The 22,006-nt window shown below is 40.7% G+C and overlaps 1 protein-coding gene across 6 annotated transcripts in view; it reads right to left on the bottom strand.

Moving 5' to 3' along the window:
- Nucleotides 1-449: 449 nt before the first annotated feature.
- The window catches only part of card11 (caspase recruitment domain family, member 11), a 32,932-nt gene continuing 11,375 nt past the window's right edge, over nt 450-22,006 (bottom strand). The window contains exons 3-25 of one of the 6 annotated variants that reach the window (XM_044100706.1): nt 21,695-21,832; nt 19,336-19,512; nt 18,663-18,811; nt 17,044-17,223; nt 16,608-16,754; nt 15,114-15,239; nt 14,810-15,004; nt 13,435-13,575; nt 13,097-13,166; nt 12,834-12,997; nt 12,218-12,330; nt 12,053-12,093; nt 11,787-11,898; nt 11,482-11,683; nt 11,164-11,290; nt 9,531-9,774; nt 8,415-8,499; nt 7,733-7,831; nt 7,307-7,424; nt 4,172-4,357; nt 3,357-3,478; nt 1,302-1,417; nt 450-967 (exon numbers count right to left, since the gene is read on the bottom strand). In XM_044100706.1, coding sequence (XP_043956641.1) covers nt 655-967; nt 1,302-1,417; nt 3,357-3,478; nt 4,172-4,357; nt 7,307-7,424; nt 7,733-7,831; nt 8,415-8,499; nt 9,531-9,774; nt 11,164-11,290; nt 11,482-11,683; nt 11,787-11,898; nt 12,053-12,093; nt 12,218-12,330; nt 12,834-12,997; nt 13,097-13,166; nt 13,435-13,575; nt 14,810-15,004; nt 15,114-15,239; nt 16,608-16,754; nt 17,044-17,223; nt 18,663-18,811; nt 19,336-19,512; nt 21,695-21,832 — 3,365 coding nt within the window. In that variant the 3' untranslated portion in view covers nt 450-654. The remainder of the gene's footprint in view (nt 968-1,301; nt 1,418-3,356; nt 3,479-4,171; nt 4,358-7,306; nt 7,425-7,732; nt 7,832-8,414; nt 8,500-9,530; nt 9,775-11,163; nt 11,291-11,481; nt 11,684-11,786; nt 11,899-12,052; nt 12,094-12,217; nt 12,331-12,833; nt 12,998-13,096; nt 13,167-13,434; nt 13,576-14,809; nt 15,005-15,113; nt 15,240-16,607; nt 16,755-17,043; nt 17,224-18,662; nt 18,812-19,335; nt 19,513-21,694; nt 21,833-22,006) is intronic. The other 5 variants (XM_044100707.1, XM_044100708.1, XM_044100709.1 and 2 more) reach the window with 5 other exon arrangements.

Raw genomic sequence — 22,006 nt, 5'->3', positions numbered from 1 at the left:
TGAGACTTGTCTTTTAGATTATAAGTGGCTTTTGAAAATAACAATATTTAAGCATGTATTAAATATACTTAACCGTAAGCCCATATTTCTGTATTTAAAATGTCTAATCATTTACCTGTAAGCAGAAAATCATCATAACAGAAAAAAAAATACTTGAATGAATCATTCTGTGTGTAATTAATCTATATAATGTGTTTCACTAAATGAATTGAGTTACCGAGGTAATTTCAACTTTCCAATAATTTTCTAATTTGTGGAATATGACTGGTTTTCACTGGATTGGTTTAACTGTTGTTTCTGTAATGACCCGACCTCGCCACTAGATGGCAGTTTAATCTTGGTTAAAATCCACCATCAAACGTAAGAGCTGCTTTAAAAACATTTGTCTGCAGCACATCCTGTGTCAGATGTTCTTTTGGTTTTTATTTTTAAATTAGGAAATCTTCACATTAGGGGTTTTAAATCCGTTTATCTTTAGAAAATTGAAATACAATTTTACAAAATACATAATGCATTTGTTTGGGCCTCTAAGACGTGCCTCCTTGAGTCTGATTATAAATATAAAACGAGAGCTACAGTAGATTTACAAGTTTTGTGGCTTACTGCATTTAGCTACACACGTGTTTAAATGTACAGACTGGTGCACAAGAGGAACTACAGCAGGTCCTGCTCCACCCAGATCGTCTTCTTCTGCTCCTCCAAAATTCTGTCCTTGACCACCCTGATCAGGTCCTCCATCCCCGTCCAGGAGTCGGGCTCCAGGGTGGCGTACAGGCAAGGGATGGTCTCCAGCTCCTTCTCTTTCGCCCGACACAACCTCACAAAGTCCTCCTCCGACTCCACGCGCAGAGGCAGCTTCCTGTGTGGACAGGAAACAGGAAGGAAGCAGCATTGCGGTGGTGAGTGCGGTGATGTTTGGAACCCAGTATCTCTGATGCCGAGATCCTGTAGAGCTGCAGCGGCCCATCTAATTCAAAGACGTCACAGAATCCACCCAGAGATACGTCAGAATTTTTTGGTAATTTTACTTAGAAACAGCAGAACCACGGAACAGAGCTGACAGTCAGTGTTTTTTTTTTTGTTGGGTTTTTTTTGTTTTTAGAAACGGTTGCATTTGCCCATTTGTTTTATCTACTTCATCTTTCCAGGCAGCTCAAAAAGAAAGCATCAAAGAGAGTCATCAAAGTGTGTTCTGTCTAATCTCCAGCGTGGAAACATTAGCTCATTACAAGAAGTGACGTGTGTTTGGATTTGGAAAAAGAGGTGTCACTGCACAGGTAGAGAGTTCGTGTTCGACTCACCTTAGCTTCTTGACATTTTTCTCACAGATCTTGACATAAACGATAATGGGGTAGATTTCGCTCCGTAGAAGGTGCTTGACACAGCTCAGCTCGGCCTCCAGCAGGCAGTGTTTACCCTGAGGATGGGTAGAGAGGAAACCAGGCTTGAAAACAAGTCTACAGGTGTGGTGGCCAACAACGTGCCTCTAATCTATCTGTAGATGTTAGGAGGTGCTGGTTTGCACATGTGAGGGTGTTGTAGTTTTCGTGCACACGCTGTGTATGTGAAAGTTTCTGTTTTCTTTAACAGGAAGGCCAGCGAGGGAGCGCACTGCACCGTCAAGCAGGGCCATTCCATGAAATAATTACTGATAAATAATCTCTGTTCAATCAGCCATGGCAGACCAAGTGTCTTGTTGGACATTTGTTCTGGAAGTTCCCTGTTCCTTCTTTTAAAAAGAGGGAAAAGATATTTAAAAAAAAAAAACTTTTTGAGCAGCATGACATCAACTATAAGCTGATATGACTTGCCCTCCAAATATGGCCCTGAGAAGTTCATGGTGTTGGAGAAAGGAAGTCTGGTTCTAAACCAAAAAGCAGATCAAATACTGTCCCGATTCCTTGAAGTCTATGAAGTGTCCATTTAGCTTAGTGTCAACTAGGAGTCTTCAAATCACAAACCAGCCTCCATGACACTTTTTGCATCACAGTGAGACGCTAACATCCCTTTGGCTCAACGTGGAAGTAAAATTTGAATAATTAATTAATTTAGTCCTTCTCCTCTCTGGAGTTTCCTACGTTTATTTTTTATTCTCGTTTCATAAAAGACAGAGTGATTGTAACCTGTGTCCGTCACTCATTGTGACCCATTTCAGAATAGGATTTCCTGTGTTACTGATTCAAAGAATCAAAGAAACTCCTGTTAGCATCTGAAAAATGTTTTCAACTTGCATAAATACACAATATAGTGTATCTTCCAAGCTCATCATTGATGCACAAATACAGTTTTATTACATAGTGCTTTATACAAGCCTGCCTGAAAACATACAAAATTCCTGAAAGGTTTCAACAATTCAAATTTAAGACTCCTTCAGACATTTTAAAGACCATTATCAAAGAAATGTATGAACTTCATCCAGCCAAGTGCCGATAAATTTGCACTTATACATGATAGATTTAAAAGAGAAAAAATAGCTAGCTAGCATACCTGTCATGCAACTTGGAAAGCTAAAAAAAATACAGCAAAAAAACAAAACAATACATGGAATATCCATGATTAAATAGTCCTGCCAGTACAACATGTAACACCTATTATGATTAACTATAAAGGGGCAGTAATAAGCAGTGATGTCAGCAACGCGTTACCTAGTAACTTGAAATTAAGTTTTGGCAAAGATCAATGTAATTTTCACAGGTGGCGGAGCGTTGCTGTTAGCAGCTGCTGAAAGTAGCTAAAAAAGTTACTTTTAATGTAACTTAGTTACTTTCCAAATCAAGTAATCAGTAATCTAAGTTACTTTTTCAAAGTAACTATACTATCACTGATAATAGGTGCTTCCCAGGCACCTAATACTGGTAGTTACTTCAGTACTATGAAGTAACTGCGCTTCCTTCAGTTGTTATAAAAATGCCGTACATCAAATATGACTTAAAAAGAAATTTTACTTAGTGTGTAAACACCTTGAAATTGTGTGTCTGTTTCTTTAAAAAGTCCTGCTCGTTGTGAAACTCCTCCTGCAGGAAGTCATCACAGCATCGCCCCTCCATTAACCCTCTAACAACATTTTAACCAGCGTTGCTCTGAGAAGTAGCTGCTATAATGAGCCCAGCTGATGCCTAGTTCCACCAGGTGTTTCCTAATTGCTGCTGGCTAGTCTGAAGGAGCTGAGTGGGGAAGTATCCAAGTATGTTTTTGATGCGAGAATAACACTACAACATGTCTAAAGCTCAACAAAGTCAATTTGTCATAATACTGCCTCTTTAAAGTCATTTGAAGTCATTTGAAGTGGACTCCTTGCATTAATAACCTCAACCTACTTCTGGAAGGCACCAAATGCAGATTGGATAAACACCAACCTTGGCAGCGACAGCTTCAATGTTTTCCCGGGTGATGCATTCGAATGTGGCCTGCTTCTCCTTGTAGTGAATGAAGGGCTCCACGTTCTGTTTCAGATTAAACTCCTCCTTAGTCAGGGTATCTGGACACGGAGAGCAAAACAAAAAGTCGAGGGGGAAGCGTGAATTGAACGTCACACGTCGTGTTCATTTGTGGCGCTCACAATGGGACGCATTCACACCGTGCTCATTTGCTGCGTCGCTGCAGGGCTTCATTTATCACAAGGAACAGAAACTTGAGGTTTTCGCCCAGGGGACTCTCCACGTCAGAAAGTCACAAAACAGACTCTTGACTCGCCAGATGTTCAACCTTCACCGATAACTTGCCTGACGGCCCCCTCCTCTGTCGGGAATAGGACGATTTCCCACGGGACAGGGAGGGAACATTTACACCATTTTTAAATGTTGTTTCTACAACATTTAAAAATGGTGTAAAAAACCCCCCAACATTTTTACAGTGTAGTGTCAGCGTAGCGTCTAAAATATCCGTGTCATTGTGACTGCAGTGCATCGTCACGCCGGTTATCAACTGGGTCATCTTCTGTGCTGCTCCTTTTTCTGTCTCTGGTTACACTTCTTCACTTTTTCATCACAGTGCAGTACAACACATGAGTTGAATCCCCACGGTGGCTTCTTTTTCTCTAGCATTCACCCACGCATCGTACAGGCAGCAACACACTGGGATTACACCCAAAGTAGGGTTAAAAGAAAAAAAAAAAAATGCCTTCACAGACAATGAAGTGACATTTCTTGCATGCTGTTTATCAGACACTAACCCGGTTTGCAGATGTTAAAGTCCATGGCTGCGCCCATGTTCAGTACTTTCTGGATGATGGTTTTGGCCAGTGCGGCCGGAGTGAAGAGAACCGGCCTTCGCCTTTGGGTCCGCTGAGGCGTGACGGGACTGTAAGGGATCAGGTTCAAACTTCTGCTCAGTTCGTTGTCGGGGTCAGCAGCGTCTGCTTATAGATGACAAGTGCAAGTGCAAAAGAGAAAGGCGTGCAATTAAACACCCTGCTTGTAGAAGGAAAAGCTGTTCACAACCACAGTCTGCCTTTCCATCGTTTTGTGAAGCTGAGTACTTTTGTAGGTCTCTAATAAATGTAGACTCAAAACAATAAAAAATAAATACTTCTTTTTTATCTTCCTAGCGCCGATTCACAGCATATGTTGTCTCGAGGCCCTTTACAAAAGAAATAACTTCAATTCAATCACACATGCTTTCCAACTGATCCTACTTGTCAATGAGTTAATTATTGAAAACAGTTCAAAAGTTTCTATCTAAGGATCGCATCGGGTCACTGACTTGCGGCATTCGCCAAGTTAAGTCATTTCAAAGAGAACTTTTGAAATGACTTAAACTTGTTTCGATATTGGTTAAACATTTAAATCAGGGGTCCCCAAACTCGGCCCTTGAGGGCCGGCATCCAGCACGTTTTAGTTCTCTCCCTGGTGGCACCAACAACCTTCTCAGCATGTCAATGTTCTTCTTAGGCCTTCTAACGAGCCATCATCTGATTCAGGTGCGTTAAACCAAGGAGAGAACTAAAACATGCAGGAGGCTGGCCATCGAGGACCGAGTTTGGGGACCCCTGATTTAAATAGTGAATTTGATGTGTTAAACGCAAAATGCTTCATCATTACTGGGGCAGTAAAGGAATGAGAGAGCACTTTTACTTTCCCCAAATGTCTTCTTTTAAGGAAAAATGGGAAGGAATTGTGAAAGCTACCAAAACCAGTCTCGTACTTCGACATGTTTTATCTCAGTCTTATAAAGTAGGAGGCTTGTCTACCAAATCCCAATGGAGGAAGACAACATAGTTCATGTCATGGTAATGACGGACAGCTGGAGCGGATTCAGCAGCCATAGCAACAAGGTGTTGTTTGTGAGCATAAAGTTTTTCAGGACATAAGATATAAAAACAACTGCTCTCTCCAAATGTTTCTGCTGCGTATTTGCTGCCTGATAGTTAGCGGTAGCGCTCTGATTCATATAAGTGGCAGATTGTATGGCAGTATTTTACATCGCCTTCCACCCACCACCTGTGTGGGACTAATTAAAGTGACTTCTAAGACCCAAACGAAAGAGAGAAAATTCACTGTGGACCCATTCAGAAAACCTAAATAGGACAATAGATGTTCTCCAGATACTATTGCAAATATTCTGAACACAGACAAAATGAACATGTAGAAAAGAGAGACTTTCAGCTGCTTCCATTCACTGCGGCTCAGACCAAATGAGCTATTCTAGAGAAACACTCATTAGTATAAAAGTTAAATCTGGTCAGAATAGGAGCAAAAATCACAAAGTAAATCTGAATACTGAGTTTTTCTCCCCATTGGTGGGTAACAGGTAAACAACATACACAGTGTTCGAATGAGCACAACCTTTCTCCTCACTTCCTCTCTTCAATGGACAGATCGCTATTTTGATCATTGCTCTGCAAACTCACATTCGAGCTGAGTACATAGCCACCTACTTTTGTCTCAATGTGGCCATTGTGTTGCGTGTTCATGTGGGTTTGTTGTTCTTTCCATAACGCCGTCCCTGTCTGGCTGCTTTCCGCTCCTTGCTCTGCTGTCTCGTGCCAGCTTTCTCCTTCTTTCTTGCTTTTTAAAATTTTCTAAATGAATTTCTCCCATTTTGGGGCAATTACTTTGAAACTAATAAAAAATAATCAAGCCTGATCCTTTCTTTGCCGACTGTATTTAAATGTCTTATCACAAAAGCACCATTCTTGTGCTTCACTGTGAAGACTTTCAGTACTTTTGGCTAGTCTGGAAATCCCTTCTGGTGAAAGGTTTTACAATCAGAGACGACAATGAATGTTTGGAGGAGGACAGATGTGACTTTCAAATCTAATAACTCTGCTCCAGCTCTGAAGCATGGTAGTGGCAGTATCATGCTGTGAGGATATTTTTCTATGTGTGGAGAGGAACAACTCCCTCCAAATTTATTCCCACCTTTACTTTTCAGCTGGTTGAAACGTAAACCCAGCTTTTCAAATGGATCCAAAAGAGCATCATAATAGTTTTTTTTTTAATCGGTAAAGCAAGTTAATATTGGCATAAAAGTACTGAAAGTCTTAATCTGACTTTCAGTAACGATGAATTTACTTGGCGCCATAAAGACATTAATTTGTCTTTCCACGATGTGTCTGGTATTTATCTTCAAATCTCACCACTTCTCTGCTGTTTTTCAAATTAACTTCCAGAACTGCTCAAGTCCCTGAAACATTTCCTCCATTTTGACCCTCGGAGGTCGTTTCATCTCACCAAGATGGAACGGAGTCCACTTTCTTCCTCCTCCGACTGGGTGTTTCTGCTATTCAGAGCTTCGTTCTCATGGTTACTGCTCCTTTTTTGTTTGTTTTTGTTCCCATCTGAATGTTGTGAAAGTTCAGCTTCCACTGACTCTGGGATACAACGCTCATTTCATCCAGCATGTCAGCGCTCACACTTTCATTGTTTGCTTTTTTTTTGTTTTGTTTGTTTTTGTTTGTCTTTTAGGGCAACACATTCTGACTTTCGAAACGGCTTCGACTTCATCGTTCTGTACTAAGCGCCAAAGATGGGCCACAGATGACTTGTGTCTGTCTAAGCACCCTTGCTGAACTTCCACTTCCTCTTTTGTTTATCTAAACCAGCAGCTTCTTTTAGAGCAGTGCCGCCTTTTCATATCAAGTGTCAAAGAAAAAAAATAGAAAAAAACAAACAAACCCCAAAGCATAAATTTACACTTAAGCTTCTTTATGTGGTCACGACTTCGAACATCCCTCCTTGCAGCATCTAATCTTAAACCGTGGCCTTAGACGGAGTTCAGACAGCTTTAGTGTGACTCTTCAGAATCGCGCCAGTTTCCTTGTTGCTTCTGAAGAAGTGTCGGTTCGTCCGCGAAGCTTCACGCTCACCTTCCTGCCTGAGCAGCTCGAAGCTTTGCCTTGCTAGTGTTGCACTGCCAGTGTTGATGATCCTCACGCGCTCGTTGCTGTTCAGACGCTTGTACTTGATATCCACCCTGCTGACAAACTAGAGTGACAGAAGGCCGCGGTTAGTCTGACGGGGTTCCTTTCAGGGGGAAAACAGTTTTTGCTCCAGGCATTTCACAACCAGCTGCCTTCACTTTGATGCTGCCAGATGAAATCTAGAGCAAAGAATTTCGCGATCTAATCTTAGCCTAAAGCTAGACGAGAGATTGAGTCAAAGAATAACGTTCTCAGGTTGAACCTTTTAGCTGGCATGCAAGCTGATGGAAAACTAAGGCGGCACATCACAGTGAACGCACTCACAGACTGTCAGACTGTCAGTCAGCACCAGACGTGTTTGGACGTTGTTACCTGCAGGATCTGATTGAGGAAGATGCTGGCTCTGGACAAACGAGGGCTGGCCTTAAGATCGGGAGGGGAGCCGGCCTCTTCCGGCTGTAAACTGCTCGCCTAGGCACACAGCATCATAACACAATAAATAACAAATAATTAATATTGATAGAGTCACAATAAAGATCTGGTGCAAAAAAAGAAGAAGAAAAAAAGAAAAAGATTGAGATGCAAGAAAGATTTTAGTAAAGATGCTACAGATTGTCAGAGTTTGGTCTGAAAATGTATACTGGTGTCAAAAGTATGACGTTTTTTGATATGGAAAAGTTTAATAATTCTCTGAGCAGCTTAAACTTTTGAGAAAAGACAATTTAGGTGAGATTTTTTTTAAAAAAAACAATTGAGAAGCAACAACAAGATGGAGAAGCTGCATTCAGCTTCTATGCTCCTCTAATCTTGAACAAAAGTTCAGAAAACTGCAAAACTGTTGAAACACCAGGGTCCATTAAATCAAGGCTGAAATCCCGCCTTTGGTCCATAATAACTGGAACAGTGATTAACATATTTCAATACGATTGTTGCTCGTTTGGCCGTTATGTTACACAAATAAACTAGACTTAAATCCGACTTAAGTTATTATGTTGTTGCTCATTTGTTGTTGTCTCTGACGACAGCTACAGAGATAAATCTGGTGGATCCTTACCCTGCTGGTGCGGTGGCCTTCGTTTTCTTCCTTTCCTCCTCGACAGACGAACTTCTGAATCTTTACCAGCAGCAGCTGCTGAGCTCTGCAGTCACACAAAAACACTCATAAAGCTCTAAAAATGCAAGGATTTAACTCAGCGCTGAAAATAAAGCAGAGCTGTGAGAAAGCATTTTCCCCCTTTACAGATCTCTCCTGCATTTTGCCCCCTTTATTGGCACGATAAAATGTTTCAGATCAATCAGATTTTGATAACATGAGTATTAAACTATCCAGATCACCGCCAACCAAAGCAGCAACATTTGTCCTGTTCCTGAATTTCTGTAGATTGGGGCACAATGCGTTGCTTTTCGAGATCTTCCAGCCTGCTTCCTGTTGCCAGGTAGGTTCTGGTGAAAGGATTTCTTCTTTATAGGTCTGGATGTGGCTTGTGAAACTCAAACAAATCAAACTTAATTTGTGATTTAGCAAAGCAGGCCATCACGTTTTCACATCACTGTTTCAATTTGTCATTAGAAAAATGCTTTTTAAGTTCACACGAGTAATTTTTGTATAATAATTTGAAAGATTTTGATGCAAAAGAGGAAAGAAAAAAAAATCTAAGAAGAAATATTTAAGCAGGCCTGTCATGATGACTAATTTTCCAGGACAACTAATTGTTACTGTGATTCACAATAATAATAATTGCTTTCGAGACCACATAATAATGAGAGTAGACACTCTTAAAGATCAATAAACTTTACTTTCTAATAAAGATTTGACACTAGAACAGGAAGATATTTTTTAAATACACAAAATAGATAAACAAAACAATCAAAACGACAAATAAAATGGATACTGTAGTTTTTGTAAACAAAGTTGCCCTTTCGGAAAAAGTCTAGTGCAAAGAAAGACGTGAGAAAAAATTACATTTATCACGCGATTAATTGATTCAGTGCAATAGGATTATTTTTGAAGTGGGCAAAAGTTTCCCACGGCACTTGAGAAATATTTAGTCATAACCATCAGTTCCTGCTACAGATTGTCGATCGCACAGATTATGTGAGAAATAGTCATTCTTTGCTCTGATCTACACCTTTCAGATTGTCTGAAAGCGTCTTGAGTTTGGGTTCCTACCGCGAGTTGCTGGGTATGGTGCCGCGCTCGGCCAGGTCCGTTCCACTGTAGGGGTCGACGCGGGCGCACAGCCACTCGCAGCGGCCCTGGTGCCTGGTGTCCAGAACGTGCACCACCTCGTCGCAGCGCACGCTCAGGGAGCAGCTGTCCGACTGTCCACAGATGTTCAGGTTGACTCGGATGTAGAAGGAGTCTCCAGACGCCAGCGTGCCGTCAGACAGGTTGCTCTGGAGCCGACGATAAGCTGGAGAATGGGCATTTAGCTTATTTAATATAAAGCTGTGAAGCATGTCAGGGTAAAGGCTTGATCTAAGGAGACCTAAAACAGCTACTGGGCTTCAACAAGGGACAACGCTTTGGTACGTTCATTGGTTTTTCTGGGCCAAAAACCAAGATACATAATAAGGTGTTCTTGTTGGTGTGACAACAAAAACCCAAAGAAAACGCCAAATGCTCGGTTGGTTTTCTAAATGTTTCCAGGTCAGCTCATCATATGACCAATTTTGCTATTCAATTTTGTATCAAAGCCATGCTACTTCGTCTCTGTTTCTCAGCCGTGCACAAGCCAGTTGTACCGCTCAACTCGAGTAGATAAAACCGTACAAACAGTCCATAAAATCAACCAAAACGCGCCTTGAACTGACGCGTGCTGTTTCAACTGTTTCCACCTGGTGGCAAACTGTTTGAACTCTAGGTGGCGCTTATTAAGAACCAGGTGACTGAATTTGTGACTAATGGTTCATTGGTGGTTGAATAAAAAGGATGCAGCATGGGCGTGCTGCGGTGGCGTAGAGGGTAGCGCGACCCACGTTTGGAGGCCTTCAGTCCTTGTCGCAGCTGTCGTGGGTTCGATTCCCGGACCCAACAACATTTGCCGCATGTCTTCCCTTCTCTACTTCCCCCCCTTCCTGTCAGCCTACTGTCATATAAGGGACACTAGAGCCCACAAAAGACCCCCTGGAGGGGGGAAAAAAATGATGCAGCATAAGAGAGATTTATACTAATCAAACAAACGGCTTGACTTTGAGTCAGTCGTCTATCCACTTCTCATCTAGAAGGAGTGAATGACGCCAGTCGGCGACTCAATACAATCTGCTGGGTCAGTTTAAACTATTTAAATAAAATGGGAAATTGTCTGCATTGTTTGACAACCATATCAATCGCAATGCATGTAATTGACTTGGAATCTGGATGTCTGATTGGACTGAAGTAGCTTTTCTGTGTTGTGAAGAGCTGCTACAAATGCGTGATTTTACTGGCAGAATTGAATAAAATAGGCTATTATATGACTACTGGGTTTGCCGTAATTTGCCGTCATTTGACCTGAAACCCAAACTCTTGGTGCTGCTCATCGAAAACAACCGATTCGATCTCCAGCCTCCTGCGTGATTTCACTGGCAGCTGTTCTTGCATTAGTTTGCCGTGGAGTCCTTTAGACAGTAACTTCACTGACTAACAAACAACACCAACAAAACCACTTTTGCATCCTCTTCTTAATCTAAATGGTCGCGGGCTGTGACTACCGGCGAGGGATGTCGTTACCGTGTTGATCCGATACGAACACGTTCCGCTTCTTAAAGCCAGCTGCCATTTATTTCAGCTTCTACAACTCTCAACAATAAAAATGACTTACAGTCAAAACTGGCACGATAGTGCAGCTTGATTGGTCCAGAGCAGTGCTGCAACGTCCAGTGGGCTTCTTCCTGAGTGCTGGTATCCAGTGGAAGGCTCTGGTTTTCCCCTCTTATGGATCCCTCAAGCTGGTTAGTCGATCACAGAATAAACAAGGGTTAGAAACCCATCTTTGGGTCTTATAGATCACTGCCACAGTACATTGAACAAGTAAAATAACTTGGTTTGTGATGTTTCTGAATAAATCCTTGACGACGTCATAGATTTTCACCTCATTATTTGACTCATTCAACTTTCAGGATGAACGTTAACTTCTCACCAGCAGGAGGTGGTGGCCTTCTCGCAGCCCTGCTCTCTCGGCGTTGGACCCGGCCTGAACCGACGAGATGAAAATCCCGCTCTCGTTGCCGCCGACCAGCGTGACGTCCTTCAAGAGGTTGTCGCCCTGCAGCGCCACCTCCTGCACCGGCTTGATGGTGGAGCTGATTCTGGAGAAGGAGGACAAAGACGGGCGAAACGGCCTGCGCGTCCACCATCACAGAAAAAAGGGGTCATTAGTAGAAGAATTTGGGGCGATATTTGTTTTGTTTTTTTTACTTGAGTAGATGGAAAGTTACAGAATACCTCTCCAAAGAGAACTTCCTGAAGATATTGTTGACCTGCTCCAGATCATATGTGTCCATTCCCTCCGATTGATGGGAGGACGACGACGAGATCACAGAGTTAGGGCCGTCTTCTGAGGCAAAGCAACGAAAATCAACACACACACACACACACACACACACACACACACACACACACAGATCAATCAAGATATTAATTTTGAAAAGATGTCTATGACCAAATTAATCATTAGTGTTATTTCTGAACACTACATTAAAGCACATTACCACACTCCATTTCCATGTTGTCGCTATCAAAGTCGGAGAGGCTACAAAGAAAACAGGAAATAAAAGGTCTTATTTTGCTCTTGCTTCAGTGAAATGAGAAATAAATCAACTTAATTTCAGTGAAAACTGGTGGGATTTTAACGACCTGCAGTGAAATTAAGCTACCTGTACCTGCGGAGCGGGAAGTCGTTTTCTTTTTCCCTCTCTCGTCTGTACAGCGATGCCTTCTCAGGAGGCTCTGGGACGATGGACATGATGCTGTCGTTACGGAAACGGAGCTGAAGTTTCAACAGAAAGAAAAACACTGAATCAGTTCGGACGACAAAGGTCAATTTCATTCCCTCTGATGTTCAAGTCATTTAATGACAGCAGAATTCATTTCAATTAAAATCTTAAAAAAAAAAGGATTATTAAATTGAATAAATGCTACGAATAAATTACATCATCAAAGTGAAATAAAAATGAAAAAACTCCAAATAAGTTCAATTAAATGATATTTAATTGGTTTCTATCAAACTTAAATTGATTTTTTTTTTTTTATCCAATTTGATTTGAATTACTTACATTAAAAAAGCAATTGATTTACATTTCATTCAATTAATTAGATCAACTCAAAATAGTGCAATTTGATTTTAATCAATTAAAGGTACGCTTTATTTTATCGAAATAATTTTATTTCATAATAATTTCATTTACAATAATAACTAGTAAATAATTTCTAAATATTGCATTTAATTAAATTAAAACTTAGTTTATACATGCTCAGTTGCCCCCTTTTTACCATATTTTGCCTGCACTGCTCCACGCAGGGGTACATGTTTGGTAGGGACGACGGAGCGCAGGGCAGTGGGAACGTGGGGGAAACTGGGAAACTGGGCGACGGAGGGAGAGAGTTGTTGTTGCCGTTGACGTTTGGCGTCTGAATCTCTAGGAAATCTCCGTTGACTGAAACGCAGAGATAAATAGAGAGTTAAACCAAACCAATCGACTGGCAGTGTTGCTGTCAAATATGCGTTACAAGCTGAATCACAACATCCTGCGTACCTGTACGATGGCTGGCGTCTGAGGTGATGGGACTGTCTCTGAGCCCCGAAACTGGAGACTTACATCGGAGCTAAAGACAAAATTATGAAACAATTATTCTTACTACTCCTTTTTAACCAGCTTTGATGTCTGATGTTTATTACACAAATGACATTAACACAGATCAAGTTCAGCCTATTACTTCCAGGTGGGAAAATGATTTAGATTTAAAAATAACTTCAAAACGTAACTTGTGTTGTATGTTTTTTTGTTGTTGTTTTTTTTCTCCAGTGAACACAATTATTTCTCTTTTCAAAAAAGAAGCGAGTCGCTTTAAATAAAAGGACAGCACGGCTTACCCCCGCTTTAAGGTTTGGCCTGCGTTTGAGCCGCGGCTCGTCCGACGGGCACTTCTCCTCGTGCGACTCGTCGCTGGACCAACATTGTTTATCCTCGGCCGCATGAGAGATGATGGGCAGCGGCATGTCCCTCGGCAAACTCTGCCAAAATAAAACACATTTCACTTGTGGTTTTAAATCACTTTCCAGCCTCCACATTTTTACTGAAGTTCATATAAAAGTTGGTGTTAGCGCTGCAGCACAGCTAGCTGCAACAGGAAGTTAGAAAAGCAGCTGCTTTAAAAGCAAAGTGAAGTTTTTTTCTTCACTTTTGCTCTTGTGGCAAGAGGAAACATTAAGTAGGAAATAATTATTTGGCAATATTGTATATACTACTAGTGTTTGAGCTAGTCTATTACTAACATAAATAAGGATCTAAAGCAAACATGTTGGTACAGAAAGGCATTACTACTGCCCCCAATGGTGAATATGGGCATTTAGCACTTATATCTGTTATGGTTGTCACACTGACAAAACATAAATCGTTAATTTTGACTACATTAATATCCAATGTTAGGAGAGAGTAAAATATTGATACATCTCGCAATCCTTCAACTGTAACTAAATTCACTTTTCACCAGTTTGCTTTAGTTATTTCAAACTGCATCTTGAAATGTCGCTGATAAACGGTTTTAAATTCCTGGGCTTTGAGCAAAAAATAAAAAAATAAAAATTTCCAAACATCACAATTTCTCCACTGAATCAATGTACAAAAATAATAGTTTGGATTTTACTACATTTTTCTGTGTCAGATTGAGCAACTGCAATAAAATACTGGTAGACTTGGAGGCTTTTTACGGATCTTTACTAATAATAATAATAATAATAATACATGTCCAGAATAAAAAGATTTCTTATTATTCAGTTTGTACAGAAGGCAGTCCAGTTAAATAGAGATAAATGACAACATTAAAGTATGCTTCCATATATATATATATATATTTATATTTATATATATGGAATATAGAACATATATATGATTGGCAGGACAGTAGACCAGTGGTTCGCAAAGATTTTCTGGGCCTTCCTGTGGATTACAACAAAATCCCCCCCCAAAAAGAAAAAAAAATCAACTGTTCACACACATCGTTCAACCAGACATAAACCTAAACACACATTTTGTTTTCAAACTCCACTGAATTTTATTTCACACTTCAGGTTGCAACAAAACACACTACAAAATTTACACTGAAACACTTTTGTGTAACAGTTTTTTGTTGTTTTCATTCAACAATACCGCTTCCCACACCCCCCATGCAAGGGCACACTTTGGGAACCACTGCAGTAGGGTGCAGAGGGAAACTGATGACTCTGTGATGATGTGATCATGTCTGACCTGGTCCAGGGGAATGTCCTTGGACATGCGTCGCAGGCGACTCTCTAGCGCCACCAGCTTGGCTTCCTTGCGGACGATCTCAATGTGGAGCTCGTCGCTCTTCTCCTCCAGCTCCCTGATCTGCTTACGGTATTTGTCTTTGTCGACAAGGCTCTGAGAGAACTGATGCTGGGCCTCATCTCGGGCCCGAAACGCCTGCGGAAGCCGACGCGGCAAAGTAATAAACAAAATGTGTTGTTTTCACACAAAGTGACCGACACATTGAGTGTGTAGGCGTGTGTAGAGTGTGTTCGATGCTGGTCACCTGGTCCCTCTCCTTCTCCACCTCGTCCAGCTGAGCGGAGATGGTGTCTATGCGGTTGCGGTACATCTCGCAGTCCTTCTGAAGGGTGGAGCACTTCAGCTCGAGCTCCTCCTTCTCCTCCAGGTACTACAAACAAAACAGACAGCATATTTAAAGGTGTGGTAACACACACATTATTTACAACAACACACAAATACTAAATGAGTGCGGCTGCACACTGACGGTACACTTTTCCCTCATTCATAAAAACCATTCAGTCTGAATAGAAATATGTCCAGTTAGGACTGGGCAAAAAAAAAAATATATATATATATATATATATATAAATAAAAAAAAGATAATAATAAAAAAAAAATATATATATATATATATTTTCTTTCGCATGATTTATCATTTTTCTCTTTCTGCCAAAAACTGGATGACAAACGTCTTCAGTTTGGAGCTTTGGTCTCAATCAGACCTTTTTTTTTTTGAAGGAGAGTTTTGTTTACAAACACTTCATATTTCATTTATTTGTTTTTGTCTTTTTTGTTATTTTGGATATTTAAAAAGTCTTCCAGTTCCAGTGTTAAATGTTCGTTAAAATTTAAAGTTTATTCATCTTTGACGATGTGTTCTTGCATTACTGTGCCTTTGCCATTATATTGCTTGAAAATTGTCTCAAAGCAACATTGTTATCATTTATCGCAATAACTTTATGGTCCAGTAAAATTTGTTAACGTGACAGGCCTACGCTCAACCTCTCACGGCCAGCAAAGCAAGGCCTGTGGCATCAACTAACTCACTCCCTTTCTGGTTGCCTAGCAAAAACATGTTGAGTAACTTGCGCAGCAGCAGTTTCAGGTTCATAACTGCCTGAAAATGGAAAAAACAAAACAACAAAAAACGACGCTGTGGAGAGAAAACTGCGGATTAAACAGGAAAGGTGATTTCATCGGTTTTTCAGTATTTCAGATATTTAAAATAAAAAACTAATCAATAGTTATTGATATTGAATGATATGAAAGGCTTATATCATGATAGTTTTTTCGGCCACACCGTCCAGTCATGAAAACGTGCTCAGTAATAATATGTACAGTAAGGTTTTATGGTAAGTTCGGTTTGAAGGTTAGTTTGGAGTTAGCCATAAGCTAACAGGCTATCTGTTTTGGCTAACTACCAAAAACAGATAGCCTCAAAAATATCTTATTAGTCTCAACAACAATAATCCAATAATCATCATTCTTCTGCAACATTTCTCATTTTTGAAATTATTTTATTAAGAACATCATCTATAAGTACCGTTCAATAAATGTTCAAATTGTTTCCGTGTATACAGAAAAGCGCGATGCGTTAGAAAGAGGTGCACAGTAAAGTGAAAGGCAGACGCAGAAGGAGGAAGACGAAGAGAGAAAAGCCTAATTATACTTTCAAATCAGTAACCACTGAAACCCACATGACCATCTCACAATGTTAACAATGGGGGTGGTGTGGTGTGTCGTGCCGAGCTCTGACCTTATCCCGTAGTTCCTCCGCCTGTCGAACTTCTTCATGGAGGTTGTAAAGGCGGTTGACCAGATCCTGTCTGTCCTCCAGAGCTTCCTGTCTGTCATGCTCCAGAATGTCGAGGATGGCCTTGTCTGACGCAGGCAAGGGGCCAGGCTGAGAAAAAAACACACACAACAAAGTTGTTTTTCTTACAAGGCTCAACCTTTTTTTTTTTTTTTTGAGACGTCTGATGAGCAGCGGGGTATAAAGTCATAAAAAGCTCAATTATTTCCCCGCATACTCTGCATAGCTTCATTACTTGGCCTCACATTCAGCTCCAATCAGCTTCAACTGAGCAAATAGCCTCAGGTGGCGAGTGAAGTCAAATATTAAAAATTATGTCCACGTACAGGCTGATTCTGTGGATCATAAACGTCTCTCGGAGGAGATAAATGCGCCCTACCTGTATGATGGACTGAAGTTCCTGCAGCTTGATCTTGAGCATTTCGTTTTCCCTCTCCAGCTCGAAGATCTGCTCTCTCTTGGGTCGGCTCTCGATGTCGTTCTTCAGCTTGAGACTCTGCCTCCTCTCCATCTTGCACTCCTCCTCCACTTTGTTCAGCGTGTGCTTCAGCTGGTCGATCTGTAAGGCAAAGAGAATCCGACATTTCCTCAAAACGCGTTCACGAACAGACAGAGATCCAAATGCAGTGCAATACATTACCGCCATAAATCTCAGACTGACATAAAGTAATGCCTAATCATGAAGTGGAAGAAAAATGAAGATGAAATGATGGGTTTTAGTTTCTCTGGGGTTTGTTGTTACTAAAACTCTCAAGAGATTTGCAGATTTTATGATTTTTTTTACTCAACAACGCTATATAGGGTTAACGTGATTAATCAGATTAATTGTGATTAATCGATTGTTGAGATAATCGTCAGCAAATTTACTAATGGATTAATTGTTAGCTGGTTTATGCAGACATAAAGCATTTCCTGGAAGAACACACTCAGATCATTAACTGAGCCAAAATTGTATTAAAAAAATTACATTTTGCATTTAAGATAATAAAAAACAACCTTCTCTGTCTTGTGTGTGTTCTACCCTGAAATCCTAAAGTGGCTATTTTTACTTCAGCTGGCTCAACCTCTGTAGAAAAAATAAATAAATCTCCTCTTGAGCAACTTTTGCTTTTCAAATATTAACTAAAAAATGATCATCAGATTCGGGCTAATATCTTTTCAAACGTTTTCTGTTGTTGACTTAGCAACAGAGAAACCTTCTACAGCATAGAGCTCTATACGCTGCATTGAGGTTAAGTCAACCAGAAAGAGCCTTTCGCATGTTGATGTTAGAGGTTTTTCTTTTAATCCTTTGCTACGAATGATCGAGCGTTCACCAAAAGGAATGCTGTTATTGCATTTTAGGTGTTAAAATGTTTATCTTGGCATTTAAAAACGGAATTGAATCATTTGTTTATTTGCGTTTTCTTGCGTATTTCAATATATTGTAAAAAACAAGCTCACGTAGTTAAGTAAAAAATCTGCAGAATGTGCCAATTTTTTATCCAATAAATTGAAACTAATGAACAGATTGCGTTAAGGTTTCTCTTCTTGCTAATCTTTCGCAAAGGGCAGATTTGATGACTGACAGTTGTCCTGTCAGCTGTGAATCTCTGCAGCTCCCCCAGAGTTTCCATGATGACTTTTCTATAATTAACCCTCGTTTCCAGCCGGTCTGGTTCAGGGGATTGGCCAGGTCTTAGTTTCCAGAACAGCTGCATTGATGCTAAGATTAAATTGCACACACATAGACTCTTTTTATGAATCAGGTGATTTCTAAAGGCACTCCACTGCACCAGACTTCATTCAGGATTACCAGAGAAAAAGGGGGATTTACACAAATGCGCACACTTTTTCAAAATTAACCCTAAAAGACTTGGGAAAACCCAGCATCCTTTTCCATTCACCTCATTATTGTGCACTACAACTGTTGAATAATTAGACAATATTTCTGGCTGTAATGTGCAAAAGCTGAAGCGGTGCATTTTTATTTGTGTGAATGCTTTCAGGTGGGGGAACCTCCAGCTGCAGGTCTCGGCTCCTCATCACGGCCATGTTCTTCTCCTCGCTCAGCGTGGCGTACCTCATGGCCAGTTTGTAGTTTTCATCCTTTACCCTCAGCAGCTCGTCGCTGAAGGTGTTCCGCTCCTCTCTCAGTTTGTTATATCCTGGCAAACGTGGCAGAAAACTAATTACTATACATGAACAAATGGATTTGGAAAAATTAGTTGTGCTTATTAAAGAAGTGTGTGGGTTTTTTTTTTTTTTTGCATTACAGTCTAGCGGTGAAACCTTAGCATAATTTCCTCCAAACTAATTTAGGCTTTCAGTGTGTAAATTGTAGGAAAAGTTTGCTTAGCTTAAGCTGCGTGGTCTGTTTTGTACCCGGCTAAAAGCTTTCTCACTGTATTTTTAGATCTTGCTTGAAGGTGCCTCAGTGTGCCAGCTGCAGAGGTTAACTGCACAGGATATGATAACAAAGACCACAGTGTCCTAGTTTCAGAGGCAGCCCTTTGGTAAGCTACGTGATTAAAAATCCTTGTTAAGCTAAACTGCGGCGCACCAAGAGAGGTAAACCAAACACTAGCGGTGGGGTTAGCGTTTTCCAGCGCATAAGCCCAGCCGTTTTATCCTTGCGAGAGGTTAAAAGGGTGAAGCTTGTCGGTGGAGGTGAAATGTGATTTATCTTTACTCTGCTGAAAGGCCTGAAGCTCTTGATTAGCCAAGCGGAGCTTCTTGAACTCGTCCTCCAGAGTGCGGGTCTTCCTGCTGAGCTCTGTGTTCTGCAGGGTTTTGACTTTGGTGTTCTTCTGCAGCTTCATCACTTCGTTCATGAGGAACTGGGTCAAACCCTCCTGACCCTCCTCGACTAAAGAGGGGAGTGGAAAAACATAAAGAGGAGACGTTATTGTACAACACACATCTCAGATTCTAACCACAGACAGTAAAGCAAAACCAGGAAGGCGGGGCTGGCTTTGCCTCAACGGAGTGTAAAGCTCTATAGTTGCATGGCTGGTTTTGTTCATTTCAGAACGCGTGTGAGCGTATACTGTCCCAATTGTTCATGTTGGAACCACAAACTTTAAAGTTGTTCACCAGAAAACAGTGTGCAAGACCAAGAAACAAAGTAGAGCACAAAGCAGTAGATGGATAATCATGCACCTTTTTTAAAATTTATTATTATTTGGATTCGCGGTGGAACTGTAGGTTGCTTTGCTTCAAGAAGATCCTGGGTTCAAATCCCAATCTTGGGTCGGTTTGCATTTTCTCCCTGTGCAAGCACAGATTCTCTCTAGATCAGTTCAAAATCATGACTGTATCTCTAAATAAAAAATCTAATTATCAATCTGACATGAATTATTTTTCCTGTCCCACAGATCAATCGATTATAGTACATTTGAAGAAAAAAAGACACAGCAGGAGAGTTCATCCGTTTCTTGGTACTGCAGCTTGTTTCTATCAGATAAGAAAATGTCAGTCTACCTCTACAAGAAAAATCACCCACAGCGACTGCATGATTAGACACCTTAATCAATTATTATTCAAATTTAATCTTTCGGGTGATGCCCGAAGAGGCACATGGCACATTTCTACAAATCAGAGTTCAAAGTGTTTTTTTCTAGAATAGTAAATTCATCTTTGTTTACTTATGAGTCAATCAATTCAAATCCTACAATCTTTATTTTAGATTTTCATTTCACGTCTATGTTTTTGATCATTGATCTAGCAAAGGAACGCCACCTTCAATCGCAACTGTGTAAAAATAAACAATCCAAAGACTGAAGTTTTTTTAGAGATCGAATCCATTTTGTTCCAGTAACTCCGGCAACGTCAGTCGAGGCTGAGAAAAACTGGTAACAATGTCGGCCATTGTGGATTGTTTTACAGATGTCCAGACGCAGCGTAGTCTCTTCCTCAGCTCTGGTGTTTCTTGGCTGCCGGCCGTGTTTGGGCTGATGCGCCTTTATCAGCATAACGGGAATTTTGTTTAGGAAAAATCTCCCTACATCGCCATAACTTACTTTACTAACCCAAGCCCTAAAAGTAATGATTCCCCACTCCAAACTAGATAGCTAGCATAAAGGAGTAATGTGTCTCTTTGTGACCTCAAGTCTGTTATTCTGTTGCAAAGTGCGTTATTGTAGAGGTGACATTGTTCATGAGCTGAAACAAAAACTCGACTTTGTCTCGGCCTGCTTTGCTCATCTAGAAACTGAATTTAGAGAGCATTTGTTCGTTTTGTTGCACAATAGCTCTCAGTCTGTTTCCCAAAACACAAACTTTTAAGGAATTAAGGTTTGGACTTTGAAGCGGGCACGCAAACACATTGAATGAGGTTTGATCTTAACAATCAAATCACAGCTCTGAGAATCAGTATTTACGTTGTGTTACTGCTGAAAGGCAAATCGTCTTCAGAAGCCCCTACACCGATCAGGATTGTCCCACGTTTAGCTCAATCTATTTCCCAATCAATCAAGAATCCCAACAGGGGTAGTAAGCTTTAAACAAAACCATTAATGTCTTTACGGCCAAGTAAAGGGTGCTGGAAATAAATGATCATTTTCCTTACACTTCTCAGTTAAATCCTTCCATGTTGGTCAATCACGTAAAATCCCAGTAAAATATCAAGATAAAAGTTTATGGCAGGAATGTGACAGAAAAAGTCCTGGAGGAATCTAAAACATTTGCGAGGTACTGTAGGTGTCTCAGATAGGGGAGAATCGATCTGCGATTAAAAATCCTGACATGTCGATACCGATTTTGGCCGATACCTATTTTTTTTTTTCTGTCCGAAATGTCGCTAATGGTAGCAAAAAAAGTTGCAAACATGCAGATGTGACCTGGTGGGCTGGTCCATCAGTCAAACTTCTCTCAGAGGAAAGCAGAAGAGGATAGCGTTAACGATTTTTAGACCTTTGCTGAGGTAGATAAGATCAGGGAATAACATCGGCTTCACATGTAAGTATCAGCTGATCACAGATATCCCAAAATTAAGGAAATCGGCACCGATAAATCGGTGAACCCTTAGTCTCAAAGTGTCCGGGACTCACCTACGATGGTGGAGAATCGTCTCGTTGGGTCTTTCCCTGTGACCGACTTGTACAGTTCAGGGTAGTAAAACTCCAGACTCTCCAAAAACGCCCCATATCCCCGCTCTCCTTTGGTGCGGAGGATGTCCAGCAAACGACCTAAAAGAAGGTTAAAGAAAGATTTTTGTTTTCGTTTTCAAGTTCAGCGAATGCAAACATAATGCTCCTGATCTTTGTTATAAGACAAAAATCAAACAACTGCCTTAATTCTTCAGCTACAGTTACAGAGTAATGGGGTAAATTTTGTCATTTTTAAATCTATCGCCTGAAGGC

This window comes from Gambusia affinis, linkage group LG19, assembly GCF_019740435.1.
Source record: "Gambusia affinis linkage group LG19, SWU_Gaff_1.0, whole genome shotgun sequence".
Lineage (NCBI taxonomy): Eukaryota > Metazoa > Chordata > Actinopteri > Cyprinodontiformes > Poeciliidae > Gambusia > Gambusia affinis.
The sequence above is the reverse complement of the archived record's forward strand: the minus strand, read 5'-3'. Positions and strand labels throughout refer to the sequence as shown.